This window comes from Melanerpes formicivorus, unplaced genomic scaffold (genome assembly GCF_026170545.1).
Source record: "Melanerpes formicivorus ecotype bairdi unplaced genomic scaffold, bMelFor1.0.p_v2 SCAF_95, whole genome shotgun sequence".
NCBI classification, from domain to species: domain Eukaryota; kingdom Metazoa; phylum Chordata; class Aves; order Piciformes; family Picidae; genus Melanerpes; species Melanerpes formicivorus.
This window is the reverse complement of record NW_027142447.1, coordinates 319975-341234: the sequence shown is the minus strand read 5'-3', so window position 1 is coordinate 341234 and position 21260 is coordinate 319975. Positions and strand designations below refer to the sequence as shown.

At 49.5% G+C, this 21260-nt stretch overlaps 1 protein-coding gene across 2 annotated transcripts in view; it reads left to right on the top strand.

Moving 5' to 3' along the window:
* Positions 1-349: 349 nt before the first annotated feature.
* Positions 350-21260, top strand: part of SIDT1 (SID1 transmembrane family member 1) — a 60458-nt gene continuing 39547 nt past the window's right edge. Inside the window, exons 1-3 of one of the 2 annotated variants that reach the window (XM_068165928.1) lie at positions 350-547; positions 18763-18884; positions 21039-21209. In XM_068165928.1, coding sequence (XP_068022029.1) covers positions 350-547; positions 18763-18884; positions 21039-21209 — 491 coding nt within the window. The remainder of the gene's footprint in view (positions 548-18762; positions 18885-21038; positions 21210-21260) is intronic. The other variant, XM_068165929.1, reaches the window with a different exon arrangement.

Genomic DNA, 21260 nt, shown 5'->3' with positions numbered 1-21260 from the left:
GAGGGCAAAAGCTCTATAAAACCGTCACCCCAAACCCTGTTTGAGGCCGAACACAGGGAGGGGACTCTCTTCCCCGGTGCCTTCCAGCCTGCCTGCCCTTTGCCTTCCTTCTCCATCCGCTCCCCTTCCCGCTGCCTGGCCGACGGAGGCTCCTTCCCCGGGGGAAAGTTGCTCGGCATCCGCCGGGAGAGGGGCGGGGGTGTCCGGGGCTGCCTCCCCGCCTCCTGTGCGTGTCGCCGAGCAAATTATTTAAATTGCAAATAAATCGCCTCAGCGCCCGCCCTGTCGGGGACAAGCGCTCCCGGAGCTGCGCCGGGCGGGCCAGAGGCTGCCCCGCAGGGACGAGCTCATGGCCAGGCTGGCGATAGCCGCGGCCCCCGGGGCTCTGCTCAGCGCCCTGCTCTGGGCGGCGGCAGCGGCGGCGGCGGCAGGGGCCGGCCCCGGGGGCAGCCCAACGCCCGGCGCCTTCAACCGCCTTTACCGGGGAGCCGTCAACATCAGCGCGGAGCGGGTCTACGCCTTCGCCTACCGCAGAGAGCCCGGGCAGGTAGGAGCGTCCCCCGGAGCGGGGAAATTCACCGCCTCCCTCCCTTCTCTCCGCCGGTGTGGTTTGGGGGTGGTGGTGAAGGCGAACTGCTGGTGCCGCGGCCGCTGCGGCTCAGGGCTGTGCGGGAGCGGGCCGGGCTCTTCCTCCACCACCGCCGTCCTGCTCTCATTCTCCTGTGCGGTGCACCTGCAGGCTTCGCTCCCCGCGGGCTTCCCCTGCACGGCCTGGGCATGCCCGAGGTTGGAGGGGAGGCGAGGGGGTGGTGGCGTCCTAGAGGTGACGGGGTGGGCAGTCTGTTTGGTGCACCCCCTCGCCCGGGACGAGGGCTTGGTAGCCAGCGCTTCCAGCAGCAATATGGGGTTAAAGTCTAGAAGGGGATTAGGAGGAGAGTAGCACTACCTAAGAAAATAAATAAAGGGGGGTGGGGGTGGTGGCATGAGCACTTTAATAAGCCTTTTCTAATATCATTTTTCACACGAGTACTTCTCTACGATCAGGATCCTCTTTGGGAGGTGAGGAGGCTGTGGGATAGCACCACTAAAGCCGTGGCTGCTTGATGGAGAAAGAAAACCTGCCATTTCTGTGTGCCTAGCTATTGCGGGTTACCCCCCCACTTCCCTCCTCTTTTAATGCCATGTTTATCACCAGTAACTAGGTGGTACCTTGGAAACTGCCCCCGTTGTTTGGATTGGGTGTTAATTGCTGAGTAAGATGTTCTGATGTACCAAAAGATGGTGAACTGGGCAAATGAGTCTTCCCTTCTGGTTCTCAGGGCAAGAGAAAATGGAAAACATTGCTTTTTCTATATTATAGGTCTAATGTTTCACTGTGGGGGGAATTGGCAGAAAGCCTGTTAAAAGATGAGGGGGAAAGCAGGAGGAGATGGTGTTTATCAGCCCCTTGCCTTACTCTGACATTCCAAACTAGCCAGACCTTTAAATGGACTCTTGTATTATGTGTGCTACTATGTAATAAAATGCACCTGGTATTTATGGGGCAGGAGTTGTGTGTTGAGGCTATGATGCAACTGAGCCCAGCATTCATTAACTGTTGGGTGCCACCACTGAGCCCAGGAGGTCAAAAGCACTCTTTGGCCATGAGCCTCCCTGTAGAAGCTGGTGGTGATGTAAGCTAGGCGTCTTCAGGTGTAACATTGGCTGTTGTGGTGAGGGCCTGCTGGCAGACCAGCTGTTGTCTGGGGTTTGTGAGCAGAGATAGCAGGTGTGTTTACTTCAGTTAAATGAATTTAGTTCCTTCAGTCTTATGCACTCCTTGAAGACATGTGCTTTGCCTTCCAGACCTTCCACAAAGATGTTTTATCTCCTGAAGGACTAAGGTAATAATGAAGTGGGAGTAGGCAGGGAGAGAGTACACGGATGCTTGGTGGTACTTTTGGGTGTCTGACTGTGTCTTCTTCTCAATGGCTGCTTTCAGATGCTGGGCCATTCTTATGGTGTGGAGAGCCACCCAGTTCAGGCTACCTCAGCATTTCAATGGGAATTTTATTGCCATAATCTCCATGTTCTTGTATGCCAGAATATGGAGTCTCTGCAGGGATACCAAGCTGGTCATGAGCTAAGAGGAGAAACTTCAGGCTTGAGGCTTAATGTTTTGTAATACAGAACTCTTCAAGCACTGCTGTAAATGTGCTTTAAAAAGGCCATAAGAATTGCTCCTGCTATGAAAACTAACTTGGAAGAGCAAAAAACCACACTTGCATAGAGATGGACTGTCTTAGGAGGCTTTCTGGTGAAGGCTTTCTGAGGACAGAGAAGGCTTTATGGGGGAGAAGGCTCCTGGGAGGTCTTGCAGTGGCCTTTCAATAAGCAAAGAGGACTTAAAAGAAAGATAAAGAGGTTCTTCACAATGGACTACAGGAAAAAGAACAAGGGGCAACAGTTTTAAACTAAAAGAAGGTAGATGTGAGTTGGACATCAGAGAGAATTATTTTTTTATCATGAGGGTGGTGAGACGCTGGAGCAAGTTGCTGAGAAGTTATGGCTGACCTGGAATTGGAAGTGTTCAAAGTCAAGTTGGAAAGGGCTTTGAGCACCCTGATCTAATGATAGATGTTCCTGCCCATGGTAGGGTGTTTGGACTAGATGGTCTCTTCAAACCCTTCCATGATTCTTTGGTGAGAAGCCCTACAGATGCTCTTCCTGAGCTGAACTAGCAAAAAGCCTGCAAGGAGGTGCCTGACCTAATTAGGATAATTGGCTGTGGGTGTTCACAGTCCCCTCCCCAGCTGCAGCCCTCAACTGAAGCAAACGTGGCTGAGGCTTCTCTTGCCAGCCTGGTCATAGGCAGAGGTTGATCTATTCTGATGGTCCTGCATCTCCCTGTTGAGGTTTGCTCAAAGTTTAGAAGCTTGGTAGTCGAAATGTTGACTTCAATTTGGGATCATACTCTTCTTGCAGGCAAGTTTTACTTCGGCAAGTGTTGTGAACGTACTTAGGGGCATGATGTCTTTTGGGTGGTTTTTATATCCTCTAGAGGAATGCAAAAACTCAAGTGTACTAGGCTCTGCCTTTCACTGCAGCCTTTAGCCTTGAACTCCTAGCAAGTGGAGCATCAGCCAGCTTTTACCAGTTGCCTGCCATGTGTGAGCTCTCTGCTCTTCCTGATCTTTTTAGTCTCCTCTGGTCTCTGTGCTGATGGCAGGTCAGCCAGAAGACTCTGATACCTCGAGGCAGATGCCACATGGACCATTAAGCTTAGTTACAGGAAATGTAATTGAATAAAGAGAACATTTTGCATGTGGAAGGGCTGCAGTATGGAAGTTTAGCTGTTTTCCCTGTGAAGCAAAGCCAGGTTTGGAGTGGTCTGGCTCTGAAACAGGGATTTGTTTTCCTCATGCCGTAAACCTGCTGTTTTCCCCTCTCTGCTGCCCTCTCTCACGAGGGCAGGCCTACAAAGCAAAGGACAGTTTAGAGCCAAGGATGAGGTGTGAGAGCTGCCTTGTGACCCATCAGACCCTTGTAAATGTTCTGCTTGCTCATGTGCCATGGCTGCCTGGGCATATCTTGAAATGCAGCTGTACAGAGCAAATATTTGAATGGTGCTGACAGAAAGAAGGGAACAAGACTGTTAGTCTGGTTTGATCCTTTAGAATCACAGAATAGTAGGGGTTGGAAGGGACATCTGAAGATCATCTAGTGCTATTCTCCTGCTGCAACAGGATCACCTAGAGTAAGTAGCACAGGAACACCTCCAGGCAGGTTTGCAGTGCTTCCAGGGTCAAGACACTTCACAAACTCTCTGGGCAGCCTGTTCCAGTGCTCTGCCACCCTCAAAGGGAAGAAGTTTTTCCTGGTGTTTGCATGGAACCTCTTGTGTTCTAGTTTGTCTTTTGGCCCTTGTCCTGTCAATGGACACCACTGAAAGACTTCCCACTTTCTCTGGAAAGTGCTGTACTTGCTTGCTCTCAGAGGATGTTCTTCATCCATATGATCTTCCTCACTCCATGGGAAACAGGTATGCATGCACAAGGGAAGGGGAAAAGTGAGTCCTGTGAGATTGAGGAGCAGATGTATAAACAAGAGGAAGACAGTACAGCCTGGGCTCTGAGCAGAGCTGCTTTGAGGCAGGCAAGTAATTTCCCTTCTGTGCAGCTCCTGGGTGTATAAAATGAAATTAAGGGTGCTTACATACTGAGCAAATCACCTAGCAGAAACTTGCATACATTGCTAGGTCTCTTCTCTGTGTGGAATGGGGAAAAAGCCTCTTTATGTGCTGTGTAGAAATACTTCACCTCGTGTCCTGAGGCAGGGGTTTTTTGGTACTTAATGGCTAGAATTTAGGCCTTAATTCCTGAAGTGCAGCTGTAAAAGTATCACAGTATGGCCAAGGTTGGAAGAGACCTCGAGGATCATCGAGTCCAACCTGTCACCACAGACCCATGGCTAGACCATGGCACCAAGTGCCACGTCCAATCTCCTCTTGGACACCTCGAGGGATGGTGACTCCACCATCCTTGGTGACTCCACCATGTGAAGCTCTGCTGAGGAAAGCACAGCCACCTCTGCTTCTATGCTCCACTAGAGCTGGGCTGTGAACAAAGAGATGTGCTAAGCTCCTTTCTTAGAGCAGAAGGTCTCGATTTACTTAAGAGGCAGTCTTAGTCTTACTGCTTTTCTAGTTCCCTTTTCCTCCTGCTAAGCTGCAGATTGATTTTTTCCCTTCCACACAGCTGCTTGTGTAATGGTTAACTGTGAGTGTAAAACAAGACCCAAACACACACCAAACAATTAAAAACCTCTCAATAAAACCCAGCTGTTGCACTTGTTAGAGCATGGGTGCATAGTAACAGCAAAGGCAAATGTGCATCATAAGTCTGATGAATTGGGCAAACAAGAGGATCTTGTTTTAGGTTTAAACCAGAGGCATCCAGGATGGGGATGAAAAATTGAAGGTGCTCCTGAGCATTTCAAATTCCACTAGTCAACATGGGAAGTGAGGAAGGCTTTGCTGTAGCTGCCTGTGCAGCGTGTTCTTCCACAGAGGGTTGAGCAAGAGTTGTAAAACATTCCTGCTGGATTTACTATTAACTGGAGAAGGCTTAATGTGACAAGTGAGAGAACCTGCTTACTTCCATGATTGCAATAACACCAGGGTTGCCAAAAATGAAAACAAAGGTTTGTGGGAGTAGTGAGGGAACTCAAAGTAAACAACTCTTCCAAACCCCTCCAAGCTCTGGCAGTTAATGGTTAATTTGTTGGGAACACAAGTGGCAGCAGTATCATGCATGTGGGTGTCTTCTCCTGGTGTAGGAGAGCGTCATGAGGGAGATGACTGTGGGAGACAATAAAAGTTCTTCCAAACTGGAGCTCAGGTCAGCTGAATGCATGCTTTGGGAGAGAACTGTATATAGAATCTCTCAGAAGAACAAGTTTCCAGCCTCCCATTTGTGGGCAGAGCTGCTGCAATCCATACGCAGCTCTTGGATGTTCGTGCCGTGTGCCTTGGTTGCAAGGAGCCCAAAAGCTGAGCAGTGGGCTGCACCTATTTTAGGGGGAAAAGTGGGTGATATTTTCCTCCTCCTTCTCTCTTGCTAGGGCTAGGAACAGAGCCCTAGTCCCAGTCTCCATATGGCCCAGTCTTCCTGTAAGTTGTGATTGGCAGTAGATGAAGCTGCAGCTTCTCTGTTGGGCGTTGTGCCATGTGAGGATGCGAAGACCTGGAGTGAAATGTTTCCTAAGTGGAGTCTGTCAGAGGGGTAAAAATTGCCCTTAGTGAATGAATGTGCCTCAGTGGCTGTGTACCACCATGGTGGGTTGCTAACATCATTACCCTTTGTCCTTTCATGGCTGCAGATGAGAAAAAGTTGGCTGACCTAAGGGAAGAGGGGAATCAACACTAGCAAGAAGAGCAGAAGCCTTTCAATTACATGGCTTAAACTTTGTTGCCTTCTAACAGAGACCAAGTGCCTTTTGCAGCCCCAAAAGTGTGATACATTTGGGTTCCTCCAACCTCTAGTGAATGAGTCTCTTGTCTCTTAGGTGTGGATGGCAGTTGCATCTGCTTTGCTCTAGGCAAGGAGCCAGTGCTGGAATTCACCACTACGTTCCTCAGGGATTGTGTGATGAGTCACTTGCTCAGACCAAAGCCATCTGTCCTAGCTGCAGGGAAACTCCTTGTTCTGCTACACAGGACAACCAGGTTTAATAAGTGGTCAAATCTGTCTTGCTCTTCTCTGCTGTTTCCTGTGTGAATGTAGGTCCCACTCCAGTAGCACCTATGTCTAATGACTCCAGCAGCTATTTGTTCACCTTTTGCTTCTGAGGTGGTTTTGGGCTTCACATACAGAACTCTTCAAACTGAAACTAAACTACGTTAAAATATTCCCTTGCCCTCTGTTAGCCTTGGCTCTGGCCCAAGTTTCAGCCTGCTGCTGCGCCATGCATGCAATAAAACCTGTCTCTTGTGTGGAGATGGCCAAACCTGAGCTATAGTGGAGGGAAAAGGTTAGGTTCTGTCTTTCCTTAGTGCTGAGTGGAAGCTCACCATTTTGGCCACAAAGATGCAGTGAAAAATGAAGGGGGAATACTACACATGTTTGAATGAGAGGATCTCTTAAGGTCATTAGAGCTCTTGTTATTGCAGGATCTCCAGGGCCTGAACACTGTTGCTTTTGAGTTGCTGGCTCTAGTCTGCTCACCACAGGACACTGAAAGGGCCTCAGCACACCATTGCTGTAAATTCCTGATGAAGTAAAAATGCAGGCACAGTGTCAAATCAAACCAAGCTCTTGTATACGTTGTCCAAAGCTAAGCAAGGTTCAACAGCATCCCTTTGGAATAACTTTTGTATGTACAATTTATCTTTTGAAAACAAAACAAGCAACCCTAGGAGGTGACAGTGTGGGCAGTGTACAACACACAGCATTTGGAATGCTTTTCCCCCTTCTCAGTTGGGTCACTTGGCCACTCCACATTCTACACAGGGCTACATGAAACGGTCTTGCTTACAGGAGAATCCAAAAGTAAACTATGAGAGAAATGGTGTGGGCACCTGCTGAAAACATGAGCTTGACCATTTTTATATGCAGCAGTCTTGAAAACTTTATCTCTGGGGAAAAAAGAAAAGGAATAAAAGCAATATCCTAAGTGCCAGGTTCTACACACTGGCCACAACAACCCCATGCAGTGCTACAGGCTGGGGTCAGAGTGGCTGGAGAGCAGCCAGGCAGAGAGGGACCTGGGGGTGCTGGTTGATAGTAGGCTGAACATGAGCCTGCAGTGTGCCCAGGTGGCCAAGAAGGCAAATGGCATCCTGACCTGCATCAGGAATAGTGTGGCCAGCAGGAGCAGGGAAGTCATTGTGCCCTGTACTCAGCACTGGTTAGGCCACACCTTGAGTCCTGTGTCCAGTTCTGGGCTCATCAGTTTAGGAAGGAGGTTGAGTTGCTGGAATGTGCCTGGTGAGGGGTCTGGAGCACAGCCCTGTGAGGAGAGGCTGAGGGAGCTGGGGTTGCTTAGCCTGGAGAAGAGGAGGCTCAGGGGTGACCTTCTTGCTGTCTACAACTCCCTGAAGGGAGGTTGTAGCCAGGTTGGGGCTGGTCTCTTCTCCCAGACAACCAGCACCAGAACAAGAGGACACAGTCTCAAGCTGCACCAGGGGAGGTTCAGGCTGGAGATTAGAATGAAATTCTTTCTGGAAAGAGAGATTGGCCATTGGAATGTGCTGCCCAGGGAGATGGCAGAGTCACCATCACTGGAGGTGTTTAGGAAGAGCCTGGGTGAGGCAGTTGTTGCCATGGTTTAGTTGATTAGGTGGTGTTGGGTGATAGGTTGGGCTCAATGATCTCAAAGATCTTTTCCAACCTGGTTAATTCTATTCTATTAGAAGTGAGAGAATGGTATGGGAGGTGCTTTGCTTTGTGTTGGGGATGGGGTCATGTGCCCACCTGAGATCTCTTCAAACTTAAATTATTCTTTTGACATTCTAGGTTTGTGTGTGGTGGTGGGGTTTGGTTTGGTTTGGGTTTTTTGAGTTTCCCAACTTAGAAGGGCAAGGAAAGTACATTTTCAAGGACGCTATCAATTTAGAGGCTTTAGGAAAAAATGCCTGAGAACTCTGCTCTGTTTTTCTGCAGGGTGGCCCCAGAGGTCTTCCAATGGTGAATTTGGTGCTGGCAAGAATTTTGATCTTTCACTTCTAATGTATAAGCTAATGCTGCTGAGCCACATAACTTGTTGGTGAACTAAAGCATCTCATTGGACTTTGGACATTGGTCTAAATCACAAAACTGTTCTCCTCATTGGGCTGTCCTGGTTAGGTTTTAGAATAGAATAAGCCAAGTTGGAAGAGACCTTTGAGATCATTGAGTCCAACCTATCACCCAACACCACCTAATCAACTAAACCATGGCACCAAGCATCCTATCAAGCCAAGAAGGCCAATGGCATCCTGGCGTGCATTAGGAATGGTGTGGTGAGCAGGAAAGTTATTGTGCCCCTGTACTCAGCACTGGTTAGGCCACACCTTGAGTCCTGTGTCCAGTTCTGGGCCCCTCAGTTTAGGAAGGAGGTTGACTTGCTGGAAGTTGTCCAGAGAAGGGCAACAAAGCTGGGGAGGGTTTTGAAACACAGCCCTGTGAGGAGAGGCTGAGGGAGCTGGGGTTGCTCAGCCTGGAGAAGAGGAGGCTCAGGGGTGACCTCGTTGCCCTCTACAACTACCTGACAGGTGGTTGTAGCCAGATGGGGGTTAGTCTCTTCTCTGTAGCAACCAGCACCAGAACAAGAGGACACAGTCTCAAGCTGTGCCAGCAGAGGTTTAGGCTGGAGGTGAGGAAAAAGTTCTTCACGGAGAGAGTAATTTGTCATTGGAATGTGCTGCCCAGGGAGGTGGTGGAGTCACTGCCCCTGGAGGTGTTCAAGAGGGGACTGGATGTGACACTTGGTGCCATGGTTTAGTTAGTCATGAGGTGTTGGGTGACAGGTTGGACTTGATGATCTTTGAGGTCTCTTCCAACCTTAGTGATACTGTGATACCTCCCTGGGCAGCACATTCCAATGGGCAATCACTCTCTCTGTGAAGAACTTCTTCCTAACCTCTAGCCTAAACCTCCCCTGGTGCAGCTTGAGACTGTGTCCTCTTGTTCTGGTGCTGCTTGCCTGGGAGAAGAGACCAACCCCCACCTGGCTACAACCTCCGTTCAGGGAGTTGTAGACAGCAAGAAGGTCTCCCCTGAGCCTCCTCTTCTCCAGGCTAAGCAACCCCAGCTCCCTCAGCCTCTCCTCACAGGGCTGTGCTCCAGACCCCTCCCCAGCTTTGTTGCCCTTCTTTGGACACCTTCCAGCAAGTCAACATCTTTCCTAAGCTGAGAGGCCCAGAACTGGACATCCCTCTGCCATCTCTGCCCAAGTTTAAAAGATTTAAATTTCCTTTAAAATTCTGACTGAAAGTAACTCCATCACAATTTCCCCCTCTTGGTCTGAACTCTTTCCAAGAGCAGTGCAGCAGTTTGTGACAGAAACATTTGTGCTGTGAGTGCAGGCTGAAACGTCCTTAGATAACTTGTGCAGAAATTGTTGGGTGGGAAGGTATGCTTTTCCTTTACAGACCTCATCTGCTGTGTTCAGGAGATATTTAGGGAATGAAAGTGCAGCCTGTGAAAGTTGTATTGCAAGGGTGTGCCATCTGCTCCAGTTGAAAATATAGTTTAGTGTGTTTGCGTAAGCAAACCTGATTTCCTGTTCTGTGTGCTTGGAGAAACACAGAGGATTGCAGACACAGCCTTCCTCACTCTCTTTATCCTGATGTTTTCCTCTGGGCATAGGAATAGCTGCTTCACTGTGGGTGAAAACATATGAACAATGGCCTTAAAAAATAAGGAAGAAGAAAAGAAAATGGCATAGAGTGTGTAATTCAATCCACATCTGAAGTGCCACTGAGGTGAAGAACTTGGCAGCCAAGAAAGAGCCAGGTATTTGTGTTGTGACAGTAATCCCTGGGGTTAATCCTGTGAGCTTGGGGTGGTGGCAAAAGCCAGCCTCATGAGGTTCAACAAGAGCAAGTGCAGAGTCCTGCATCTGGGTCAAGGCAATCCCAGGAACAAATCCAGGCTGGGCAGTGTCTGGCTGGAAAGCAGCCCTGAGGAGAGAGACTTGGAGGTGCTGGGGGAGGAGAAGCTCACCAGGAGCTCTCAGTGTGCACTTGCAGCCCAGAAAGCCAATCAGATCCTGGGCTGCAGCAGGAGAAGTGTGGCCAGCAGGGCAAGGGAGGTGATTCTCCCCCTCTGCTCAGCTCTGCTGAGACCCCACCTGGAGTACTGCCTCCAGTTCTGGAGCCCCTATTCCAAGAGGGATCTGGAGGTGCTGGAAGGTGTCCAGAGAAGGGCCAGGAGGATGATCAGAGGGCTGGAGCACCTCTCCTGTGAGGACAGACTGAAGGAGTTGGGGCTGTTCAGTCTGGAGAAGAGAAGGCTCCCAGGTGACCTCATTGTGGCCTTCCAGTATCTGAAGGGGGCTACAGGAAGGCTGGGGAGGGACTGCTCAGGCTCTCAGGTAGTGATAGGACTAGGGGGAATGGAATGAAGCTGGAGGTGGGGAGATTGAGGCTGGAGGTGAGGAGGAAGTTCTTCCCCATGAGAGTGGTGAAGGCCTAGAATGGGTTGTCCAGGGAGGTGGTTGAGGCCCCATACCCAGAGGTAAGAGCAGGCTGGCTGAGGCTGTGGCCAGGCTGATCTAGTGTGGGGTGTCCCTGCCCATGGCAGGGGGGTTGGAACTAGATGATCCTTGTGGTCCCTTCCAACCCCGACTGATACCATGATACTATGATAAGCCCTTTTGTTTCAAGGGTTGCCCTAGCTTGGAGTCCCAGCTGCTGTGGGTTAGGAAGGCATTATTTATTACAGAGCAGTTTGTATTTTGACTAGCTGTTTGAAGAAAGGACTTACTTGTTCTATCCCCCCCTGAAGTCTGAGGTGGTCAGAATCAGGTACCTATTTCATCCAGCATAGTAACTCCCTAGTTTTTCCTTCTGGCTGCCCTAGAGATTGCCTAGTGACATTGGTTAGAGGACAGATCTCCAAAAAGGGAAAAGATAAATATTGACATGCTTTGTATTTGTCTTGCTTCCATTTTATGCTGCACAGATACTGTTGGAAACAAGTGAACTCATGGGAATGCCCAGGGCAGACTGTAAATCCACACAGCATATTTACACCCAGTGGAACTTGTAAATGAAAAATATTACCCCTGAAACAATCATGTTAATGTCAATATGACTGTGCTTGAGGTACCCAGGGTCTGTCACTTCATTGATGCTGCTTTGGACATTTAATACCCCTGCCAGAGATGATGGAAGTAAACTGTGGGGCTTTTGTCAATTAAGGCTGACTGACATTAGGGCACAGTGCCAGACAGAAAAGCTGAAAGGGAATGCTTCTCTGAGCCCCATTTGTTTTGTTGTCAGAAGTGGTGCTTATGAGAGCACAGGTAAGAGATTCTGTCAATGTCTTGGAGCTATTTTCCCTCAGAGTCTCAGCTTCCCCCTGTTGTGTGGGCAGTGGGAAGAGCAGCCAAGTTCAGCACTGACAGGTATGTGCTTCATGTGCTCTGGTCAACCTGGCTGAGATCTGCTTTACTTTATATTGAGGGCTAGATCAAAATCAAACCCCTCTTTCTTGTGCAAGAGCAGAGAGGAGCAGTTCAGGGGCCTTTGCAGACATATCCTGCACTGAGACCTTCCATTGTAACTGGCAGGCTGCGTGTTTGCTTGCCGGATGTGTTCCCTGCCCACTGCCTTGGCTGGGTGCCTTGCCAGGCCCATGACCAAGTGCTGTTGCAACGTGGACCAATAATGCCCAATGGTCTCGCAAGGAGTGGTTTGTGTGTGGGTGTGGTGGAGAAGCATGCTGGAGCCCTGGTGTGAGTTGAAGGCTTTGCTTAGCGTGAGGTGGTGGAAAGGAATCCGTAGTAAAGATCTCTTGAAACCTTTTCCTTGAAGCAGAAAGTGTTGTTGCAACCTCCTGCCTGCCCTTAAATTCACACCCCTACAGTCTTAAGCCAATGTGTAATCTCAGGGAGAAATGCACAAAGTAGTAATCAATCCAAGGAAACTCTTGAGTCAATGAGAGCCTGGCTAATTTTGATTCATGTTTGCAGCCATGTCAGTCCTGTTCAAGTGTGTGAATCTGGGACCAGCTCCTGCTGCCTGTTCCCATATAGAGAATGGACTTTTTTTATTCCTTCCCTTCCCCCCTTCCTCCCTCCCTTTATCTCCAGAGTGGTGATAGAACTGAAGTACAAATATTTGTCTTTCCTGGACTAACACGTTTTTATATAGTGCTGAGAGCTCTGTCTTTATTCAGCTGACTGCTCTATCCACCTTGAAATACAGAAAAAAGCTCAAGGGCAGTCAGGCACCTGAGAAACAAAACTGTCCTGAGCTTGGCTGTTGAGCAGAGATGCACATGGCAGAGGCTTGACCATGAGAAGGAACATGAGGAGTAGAGTTTTCTGAAACAGTCCCAACTCTGCCTCAACCCCAAAGTTCAAAGGGCAGCAGTATGGTTACTGCCATTAAATGTTGATGTAGGACCTGACTGCCAAAGGGAGCATGGGAGCATTTGGTACATGAAGTTGTTTATCAAGCTGGAGGCCAGTCACTAGTGGTGTCCCCCAGGGATCTGTTCTGGGCCCCATCCTGTTCAATATCTTTATTGATGATTGAGTCAGTCATCAGTAAATTTGCAGATGACACCAAGCTGGGGGCAGGAGTTGATCTGTTAGCGGGTAGAAGGGCTCTGCAGAGAGACCTTGCCAGGCTGGACAGATGGGCAGAGTCCAACAGGATGGCATTCAACAAGTCCAAGTGCTGGGTGCTGCACTTTGGTCACAACAACCTCATGCAGTGCTACAGGCTGGGGTCAGAGTGGCTGGAAAACAGCCAGGCAAAAAGGGACCTGGGGGTACTGGTTGATGGTAGGCTGAACATGAGCCTGCAGTGTGCCCAGGTGGCCAAGAAGGCCAATGGCATCCTGGCCTGCATCAAGAACAGTGTGGCCAGCAGGAGCAGGGAAGTCATTGTGCCCTGTACTCAGCACTGGTTAGGCCACACCTTGAGTCCTGTGTCCAGTTCTGGGCCCCTCAGTTTAAGAAGGACATTGAGACACTTGAACATGTCCAGAGAAGGGCAACAAGGCTGGGGAGAGGCCTTGAGCACAGCCCTGTGAGGAGAGGCTGAGGGAGGTGGGGTTGCTTAGCCTGGAGAAGAGGAGGCTCAGGGGTGACCTCATTTCTCTCTACAACTACCTGAAGGGAGGTTGTAGGAAGGAGGAGGTTGGTCTCTTCTCCCAGACAGCCAGCACCAGAAGAAGAGGACACAGTCTGAAGCTGTGCCAGGGGAAGTTTAGGCTAGAGGTGAGGAGAAAGTTCTTCACTGAGAGAGTTGTTAGCCATTGGAATGTGCTGCCCAAGGAGATGGCAGAATCACCTGGAGGTGTTCAGGAGGGGATTGGATGTGGCACTTGGTGCCATGGTTTAGTAGTCATGAGGTGTTGGGTGACAGGTTGGACTTGATGATCTCTGAGGTCTCTTCCAACCTTATTGATTCTATGATTCTGTGATTTTAAGATCCAGCCTGAACTGTCTCACCTCCAGCAGAACCTTAGGTATCTGCAGGAGGTGAGGGTCCCAGCTTGGAAGGTACAGATGAAATAGATATAGGTAGATAGAGAGCAGTTCTGAGGAGAAGGACTTGGGGGTGCTGCTTGAGAAGCTTAATATGAGCTGGCAATGTGTACTTGCAGCCCACAAGCCACCCATATCCTGGGCTGCATGGAAAGAAGTGTGGGTATCACATCAAAGGAGAAGATTCTGCTCTTGTAAGACCATACCTGGAGTACTGTGTCAAGTTGAGAGCCCCTAGCACAAGAAGGACATGAATGTATTAGGGCAGGGCCAGAGAAGGCCATGAAGGTGATCTGAGAGCTAGAATGCTTTTGTTTTTCCTATGAAGACAAGCTGAGAGACTTGAGATTCTTCAGCCTGAAGAGAAGGCTCCTTGCAGCAGCCTTCCTTTATTTGAAGGGCACCTCCTGGGTAGCTGGAGAAGGACTTTCAACAAAGACATGCAGTGATGGGCTGAGGGATAATGGCTTCAAACGGGAAGATGCTCAATTTAGATTTCACATTAGGAAGAAATTCTCCACCATGAGTGTGGTGAGGCACTGGAACAGTTTACCCAGAGAAGGTGTGGAGGCTCCAGTGCTGGAAGCGCTAAAAGCCAACTTGGATGGGACCTGGTCTAGAAGGAGGCGTTCCTGCCTGTGGCCTGTGCCTATGGGAACTAGATGATCTTTAAGGTCCCTTCCAACCCAAAGTTTTCCATGACTCTAAGAAATAGAGTCACCATCACTACAGGTCTTTAGAAAGAGACTGGATGGGGTGCTTGGTGCCATGGTTTAGTTGATTAGATGACGTTGGCTGATAGGTTGGACTAAATGATCTCAAAGGTCTCTTCCAACCTGGTTAATTCTATTCTATCATTGTATTACAGTAGCAATATAGACAGCCTCCTTCTGTGTGTTTACAAGGAAGGGCAAGGGAGAGGTGCAAGTATCACAGTATTGCCAAGGTTGGAAGAGACCTCGAGGATCATCGAGTCCAACCTGTCACCACAGACCTCATGACTAGACCATGGTACCAAGTGCCACATCCAATCCCCTCTTGAACACCTTCAGGGATGGTGACTCCACCACCTCCCCAGGCAGCACATTCCAATGGCTAATGACTCTGTCTGTGAAGAACGTTCTCCTCACCTCAAGCCTAAACTTCCCCTGGCGCAGCTTGAGACTCTGTCCCCTTGTTCTGGTGCTGGCTGCCTGGGAGAAGAGACCAACCCCCACCTGGCTACAACCTCCCTTCAGGGAGTTGTAGAGGGCAATGAGGTCACCCCTGAGCCTCCTCTTCTCCAGGCTAACCAACCCCAGCTCCCTCAGCCTCTCCTCACAGGGCTGTGCTCAAGGCCTCTCCCCAGCCTTGTTGCCCTTCTCTGGACACCTTCCAGCAACTCAACCTCCTTCCTAAACTGAGGGGCCCAGAACTGGACACAGGACTCAAGGTGTGGCCTAACCAGTGCTGAGCACAGGGCACAATGACCTCCCTGCTCCTGGTGGCCACACTGTTCCTAATGCAGGCCAGGATGCCATTGGCCTTCTTGGCCACCTGGGCACACTGCTGACTCATATTCAGGCGTCTGTCAGTCAGCACCCCCAGGTCCCTCTCTGTTTGGGAGCTCTCAGCCACTCTGACCCCAGCCTGTAGCTCTGCATGGGGTTGTTGTGGCCAAAGTGCAGCACCTGGCACTTGGACTCGTTGAATGCCATCCTGTTGGACTCTGCCCATCTGTCCAGTTGGTAGTTCATTGTGGTGCTGGAAATGGTTAAGAGCCAAGTGAAGGCCCTCAGCAGTGGTGGCTTTGCAGGGCTGACAACAGCTTGGTTGACCTTCTCACTCCCCAGGCAAAACTTCATCCAGCCAATGCTAGTTGTGTAGGGGTGGATGCAGAGGAAGCTAATAGTTTTTTGTTCTCATGTGTGTGATTGTTGTTATTTAAATACTGTGATTTTTTTAGCCTGAGTTCCTCTTGTCTCTACATGCAACATCATTGGGATCTTATTTCTGTGTTGGGAGGGAGGGGTGTGACAGGAGCAGTAGTTGTGGGGCAGGGAGAAGTTCCTGTGTCAGAACTGTTTGTTTTCAAAATGAAATCCTCTTTGTGAAGGTGTGGAGGAAGCATGAACTAAGTAAACCAACTTGTTTGTTTGTTTGGACTTCACCTCCTCCTTTTTTCCCCCTATTCTTCTTAAAATACTTTGTTGGAGATGATGCCCTTGAGGCAAAGGGAAGGATGGTACTACTAGTGCTGGCTTAGTGGTGAATTAATTACATCTGTTGCTTGAAGGTGTGTATGTTGTCTATGTCAAGGCTGCAGAATCTAGAAGCCAAACACAGATGAAAAGTTTAAGGCAGGTGAATTGGAACGAGCCCAAGCCCTGGTTTGTAGGAGCTATGTTGTTACCCCTGTTGCTTCTGCCAGACAGTTCACCCTGCTAAGCAAAAGGTCTTTCTTCGAGATACTGGCCTGCATTAGGAACAGTGTGGCCAGCAGGAGCAGGGAAGTCGTTGTGCCCTGTACTCTGCATTGGTTAGGCCACACCTTGAGTCCTGTGTCCAGTTCTGGGCCCCTCAGTTTAGGAAGGACATTGAAACACTTGAAGGTGTCCAGAGAAGGGCAGCAAGGCTGGGGAGAGGCCTTGAGCACAGCCCTGTGAGGAGAGGCTGAGGGAGCTGGGGTTGCTTAGCCTGGAGAAGAGGAGGCTCAGGGGAGACCTCATTGCCCTCTACAACTACCTGAAAGGTGGTTGTAGCCTGGGGGTTGGTCTCTTCTCTCAGGCAACCAGCACCAGAACAAGAGGACACAGTCTCAAGCTGCATCAGGGGAAGTTTAGGCTGGAGGTGAGGAGAAAGTTCTTCCCAGAGAGAGTTGTTCACCATTGGGATGTGCTGCCCAGGGAGGTGTTGGAGTCGCCATCCCTGAAGGTGTTAAAGAGGGGATTGGATGTGGCACTTGGTGCCATGGTCTAGTCATGAGGTCTGTGGTGACAGGTTGGACTTGATGATCTTTGAGGTCTCTTCCAACCTTGGTGATTCTGTGATACTAATTAGGGTTCCTTCACTCTGCAGCACAAAATCAGTGATTAACAGCAGATGAGAGAAGCCCTGCTTACAGTTACATGCTAATCCTCTCTCAGGTCTCCCAAGCTTCCTCAAAACTGCATCTAGATTCTCCTGAACTTTATTGCTCTGCAATGTCCAAGCTCATTTGCAAGTAATGAGGAGGATCTGGAGGGACTGTTAGTGAGGAGCTTTTTGAGTGGGTCTGGGCCACAGGCACATTGCTCTTGTTCTATTGTCACGTTTTGGAGGAATATCTGTTATGTCGGGCAGAGGCACATCGACCAAAGCGTTGTGCTACTGGGAGCTACTGCTGTATCCCTGAGCTGTGTGAGGGGTAGAGTGGAGCTGCATCCTGGGTCTGGGATTTGGCCCCTCTGCTGGAAGTGCAGGCTCTGCAGAGGGACCTGGACAGATGGGCAGGGTCCAAGGGCAGGAGATTGAACACATCCAAGTGCCAGGTTTTGCACATTGGCCACAGCAACCCCATGCAGTGCTGCAGGCTGGGGTCAGAGTGGCTGAGAGCAGCCAGGCAGAGAGGGACCTGGGGGTGCTGGTTGATGGTAGGCTGAACATGAGCCAGCAGTGTGCCCAAGCAGCCAAGAGGGCCAATGGCATCCTGGCCTGCATCAAGAATAATGTGGCCAGCAGGAGCAGGGAGGTCATTGTGCCCTGTACTCAGCACTGGTTAGGCCACACCTTGAGTCCTGTGTCCAGTTCTGGGCCCCTCAGTTTAGGAAGGAGGTTGACTTGCTGGAATGAGTCCAGAGAAGGGTAACGAAGTTGGTGAGGGGTTTAGAACACAGCCCTGTGAGGAGAGGCTGAGGGAGCTGGGGTTGCTTAGCCTGGAGAAGAGGAGGCTCAGGGGTGATCTTATTGCTGTCTACCACTACCTGAAGGGAGGTTGTAGCCAGGTGGGGGTTGGTCTCTTCTCCCAGGCAGCCATCACCAGAACAAGAGGACACAGTCTCAGGCTGCACCAGGGGAAGATTAGGCTGGAGGTTAGGAGGAAGTTTTACACAGGGAGAGAGATTGTCCTTTGGAATGTGCTGCCTGGGGAGGTGGTGGAGTCACCACCATTGGAGGTGTTCAGGAGGAGACTTGATGGGGTGCTTGGTGCCATGGTTTAGTTGTTTAGGTGGGTTGGATTGGTTGATGGGTTGGATGCGATGATCTTAAAGGTCTCTTCCAACCTGGTTTATTCTATTCTATAATTCTATAATCTGGCTGCATGAGGCCTTGCATTACTGTGTGGTGATAGCTGTAGGGTCAATAACTAGATGGGCTGGAATATCAGTTGCCATCTGTCCAACTTCTTAATAAAACTCCAGGAAAAGTAAATTAAAGTGATTATAAGTTTTATTATAAGAACTTCTGATGGGACTAGATGCTGTGATGTTCCTGATTGATCAGGGCTATGTCCAATTACTGGAAGAGCAGAGATGTTAACTGCAAGTGAATTGTTAATACATTGAGGTGAAATTTTCAAGTACATGTTAATGAGCTGCTCTGTAAATGTTGCTTCTGACTCTTTGATGTTCCTTTGTCTGAAGCACCCTGTTTGAATATGGCCTGGGGAAGCAGCTTTGCCTGTGGAGAGTGCAGAGACATGAGAGGGATGAAGGAAGTGTATGGGGATCACACCTGTGAGCACATACTCTCTCCCCAGCCTCGTTGCCCTTCTCTGGACCCATTCGAGAGTCTCAATGTCCTTCTTAAACTGAGGGGCCCAGAACTGGACACAGGACTCAAGGTGTGGCCTAACCACTGCTGAGTACAGGGCAGAATGACTTCCCTGCTCCTGCTGGCCACACTATTGCTGATGCAGGCAAGGATGCTATTGGCCTTCTTGGCCACCTGGGCACCCTGCTGGCTCATGTTCAGCCTGCTGTCAACCAGCACCCACAGGCTGTTCTCTGTGTGGATGTTGCCAGCATCTAGGGAAACAGGCTTCTCCCACCCAGATTTGGGGCTGTCTGGTTCTTTGTTGCTGTCTAACACCTCTCCATGCTCTCCCTTCTCTTTCTGCAGGTAGATGCAGTGCGTGTCTATGTGAACAGCAGCTCTGAGGACCTCCAATATCCTGTCCTGTTTGTGGTTCGCCAGCAGAAGGGAGTGCTCTCGTGGCAGGTCCCACTCATTTTTCGAGGCCTGTAAGTACTGGAGTCTTCTCCTTGTAACACTCTTGTTTGCCATAGAATCATAGAATGAAAAAGGTTGGAAAAGACCTCAAAGATCAAGTCCAACCTGCCACCCAACACCTCATGGCTGTATTTATCATCAGCCTTTCTCAAGTGCTCGATCTCGATACCTGTGTAGAGCGCAGGGCTAGGATGCAGAGTCCAGTGGACAGGAGAGCCCTTATTCCCCAGCTGCACTGGAACTCAGCAGTGAGGTGTGGTAGTTTTAGGCTATGCCTCTTAAACTTAGCTGCAGATTTCAGGCAGAAAGGTAGAAAAGCATAAGTAAATCACTCTTGGGTGTAAAAAGGAAAACAAAAGATTGCTCTAAGCAAACTCAGTGGATAAAGGTCTGGGGTAAACGGAGCTCTACCATAACAATTCTTCGCTTTTCATTCCTTTTCTCTTCTCTGATCTTGGCTCTTCTGCTTTGCCTGGGAGAAGATAATGCTTCTGGCTGACCTTGAGATAAGACCTACCCACTGCTTTTCTCTCAGCTTCTCTCTGTCTTGATGCAGGGGGGTTTGGGAGGTTTGGTGCAGGGGAGAGGGGGGCAGTGGAGCAGCTTCCCTGCTCTCCCTGACCAGGGTGGGGTTTGTATTGTTTGCTGATTGTAAATGCCTGTATAATACTGTACCTCCTGTATATTTTGTACACATTCATTGCATTCCATGGTAGAGTGTAGTTTCTGCTTGTAAATGCAGCTTCATTTGCTTCTAACTGAGTTGGTCTGGCTTAAAAGTTAATGCTGGGGGGAAACTTCAACCCACCACATTAGGGTTCAAACAGCAGCTGTGGAAATAGCAGCAATGCCATTTGGTAGACTTGCTGTCTTGGTGACCCAGGCAGATCCAGTGTGTGACACTTGGCTCAGTGTCAGCTGAGTGTAGGAAGAGCAGGATTTGGTAGGTAATCTCTTACTTGGCAGCGTGCTCTTGTCTCTTAGCTTCTCAGGTATGTGCACAGAGTACCAGGAGGCTTGTGTGCTGGGGACCTGCCTGTGTCACTGTCATGGATTGAGTTGAACCTGCTGCTGTTATTCACACCATGCCAACTGGAGCAAAGTATTATGGGGCTTGAAATTCAGACTGTAACATGGGAGGCTTCCAGTTCTGGTTGTTGCTTCTGGGTTCTGGCTGTGGGCTCTTTTCTGCAGGCAATGGCAGCAGAAAGAGTGGGAGTCAGGTAGCTGCTGGGTTTGGGTTTGTGTTTTATGCTGGGGTTCTCCCCATGCATTGCACTGCATTTCTTCTGCAGGTAGGCTAAGGTAAGGTAGTCATGCATTGTGGTTTGAATTAGCTTATTAGCTAAGGGAATTACACATTGTGCTTCTGGTATCTTATGTTACATTAAACTCTTACCTCTTTCTGAGCCCTGAGTTGTGTGTGTCACTCTTCCCCTTGCTTTTGTGCTGGGGGAGCAGGCAGGTTAGCCCTTGTGCTAAACCATTACAGTCACTAAGACTGACTCTACCACATGGCATTGCTGTCACTTCTGCAGTTGCTTATGGTGCATGTAAGTAGGCTTTGAACAAGCTCTGGGAAGAGCACCCTGACTGCTGGGTTACAGTGCATTTGAGGAACAGGGGCTCTCCTCTGTTTCTCACCCTGGGTACACCTAAGTTGAGTCTATTTTAGAGGGGTGTTTTGTGAGTGTTTTGTTTCTGAAAGTGCCACTCCATTGTATCTTCAGCAGCCTTAGCTAGTTAGGCTGCAAGTACTGAGGCTTTGCAGGAGCCTTAGACCATCTGAGATGTGAAGCTTCAGCCTGTGACTGAAATTATGGGGCTGGGCAACATCTTGCCTGCTGCAGTGCCTTGGCTGATGCAGATGATGGTTACAGCAGTGTCTGTTCTGGGTTGTCATTGCTTCCCTCTACCTCCAGCAAGTGGCAGATGTGCAGATGGCACAGGCAGCCCCAAGGGAAGTGGAGTGCTGGGGATGGCCAGTCCCTTGTGCACACCACGAGAGGCAACAGAAGTGGAGTTTGAGCTCTGAATAAAAGACTAAATGGTTTAGGGCTCTCAGTTTAGCATTTCAGTTATGCAAGGAGGGAAAAAAATGATGTTGTTATTACCAAACAACTTCTTAACTACCCATTTTCCCCTCTTTTCCCTGGCTGGTATAGCTATCAGAGGACCTACAATTATCAAGAAGTGAGTCGGACCCTTTGTCCCTCTGAGCCAGCTCCTGAGGGAGGACCTTCTGACCAGGTTATATTTGTGGATGTTGCTTCCATGGCACCATTTAATATTGCCTATGAGCTCCTAGTCACAAGGCTCAAGAGCTTCCAACTTGAGTAAGTTGAGATGTGAGAACACAAATGTAATTTCTTGGGGTATCTGCTGTG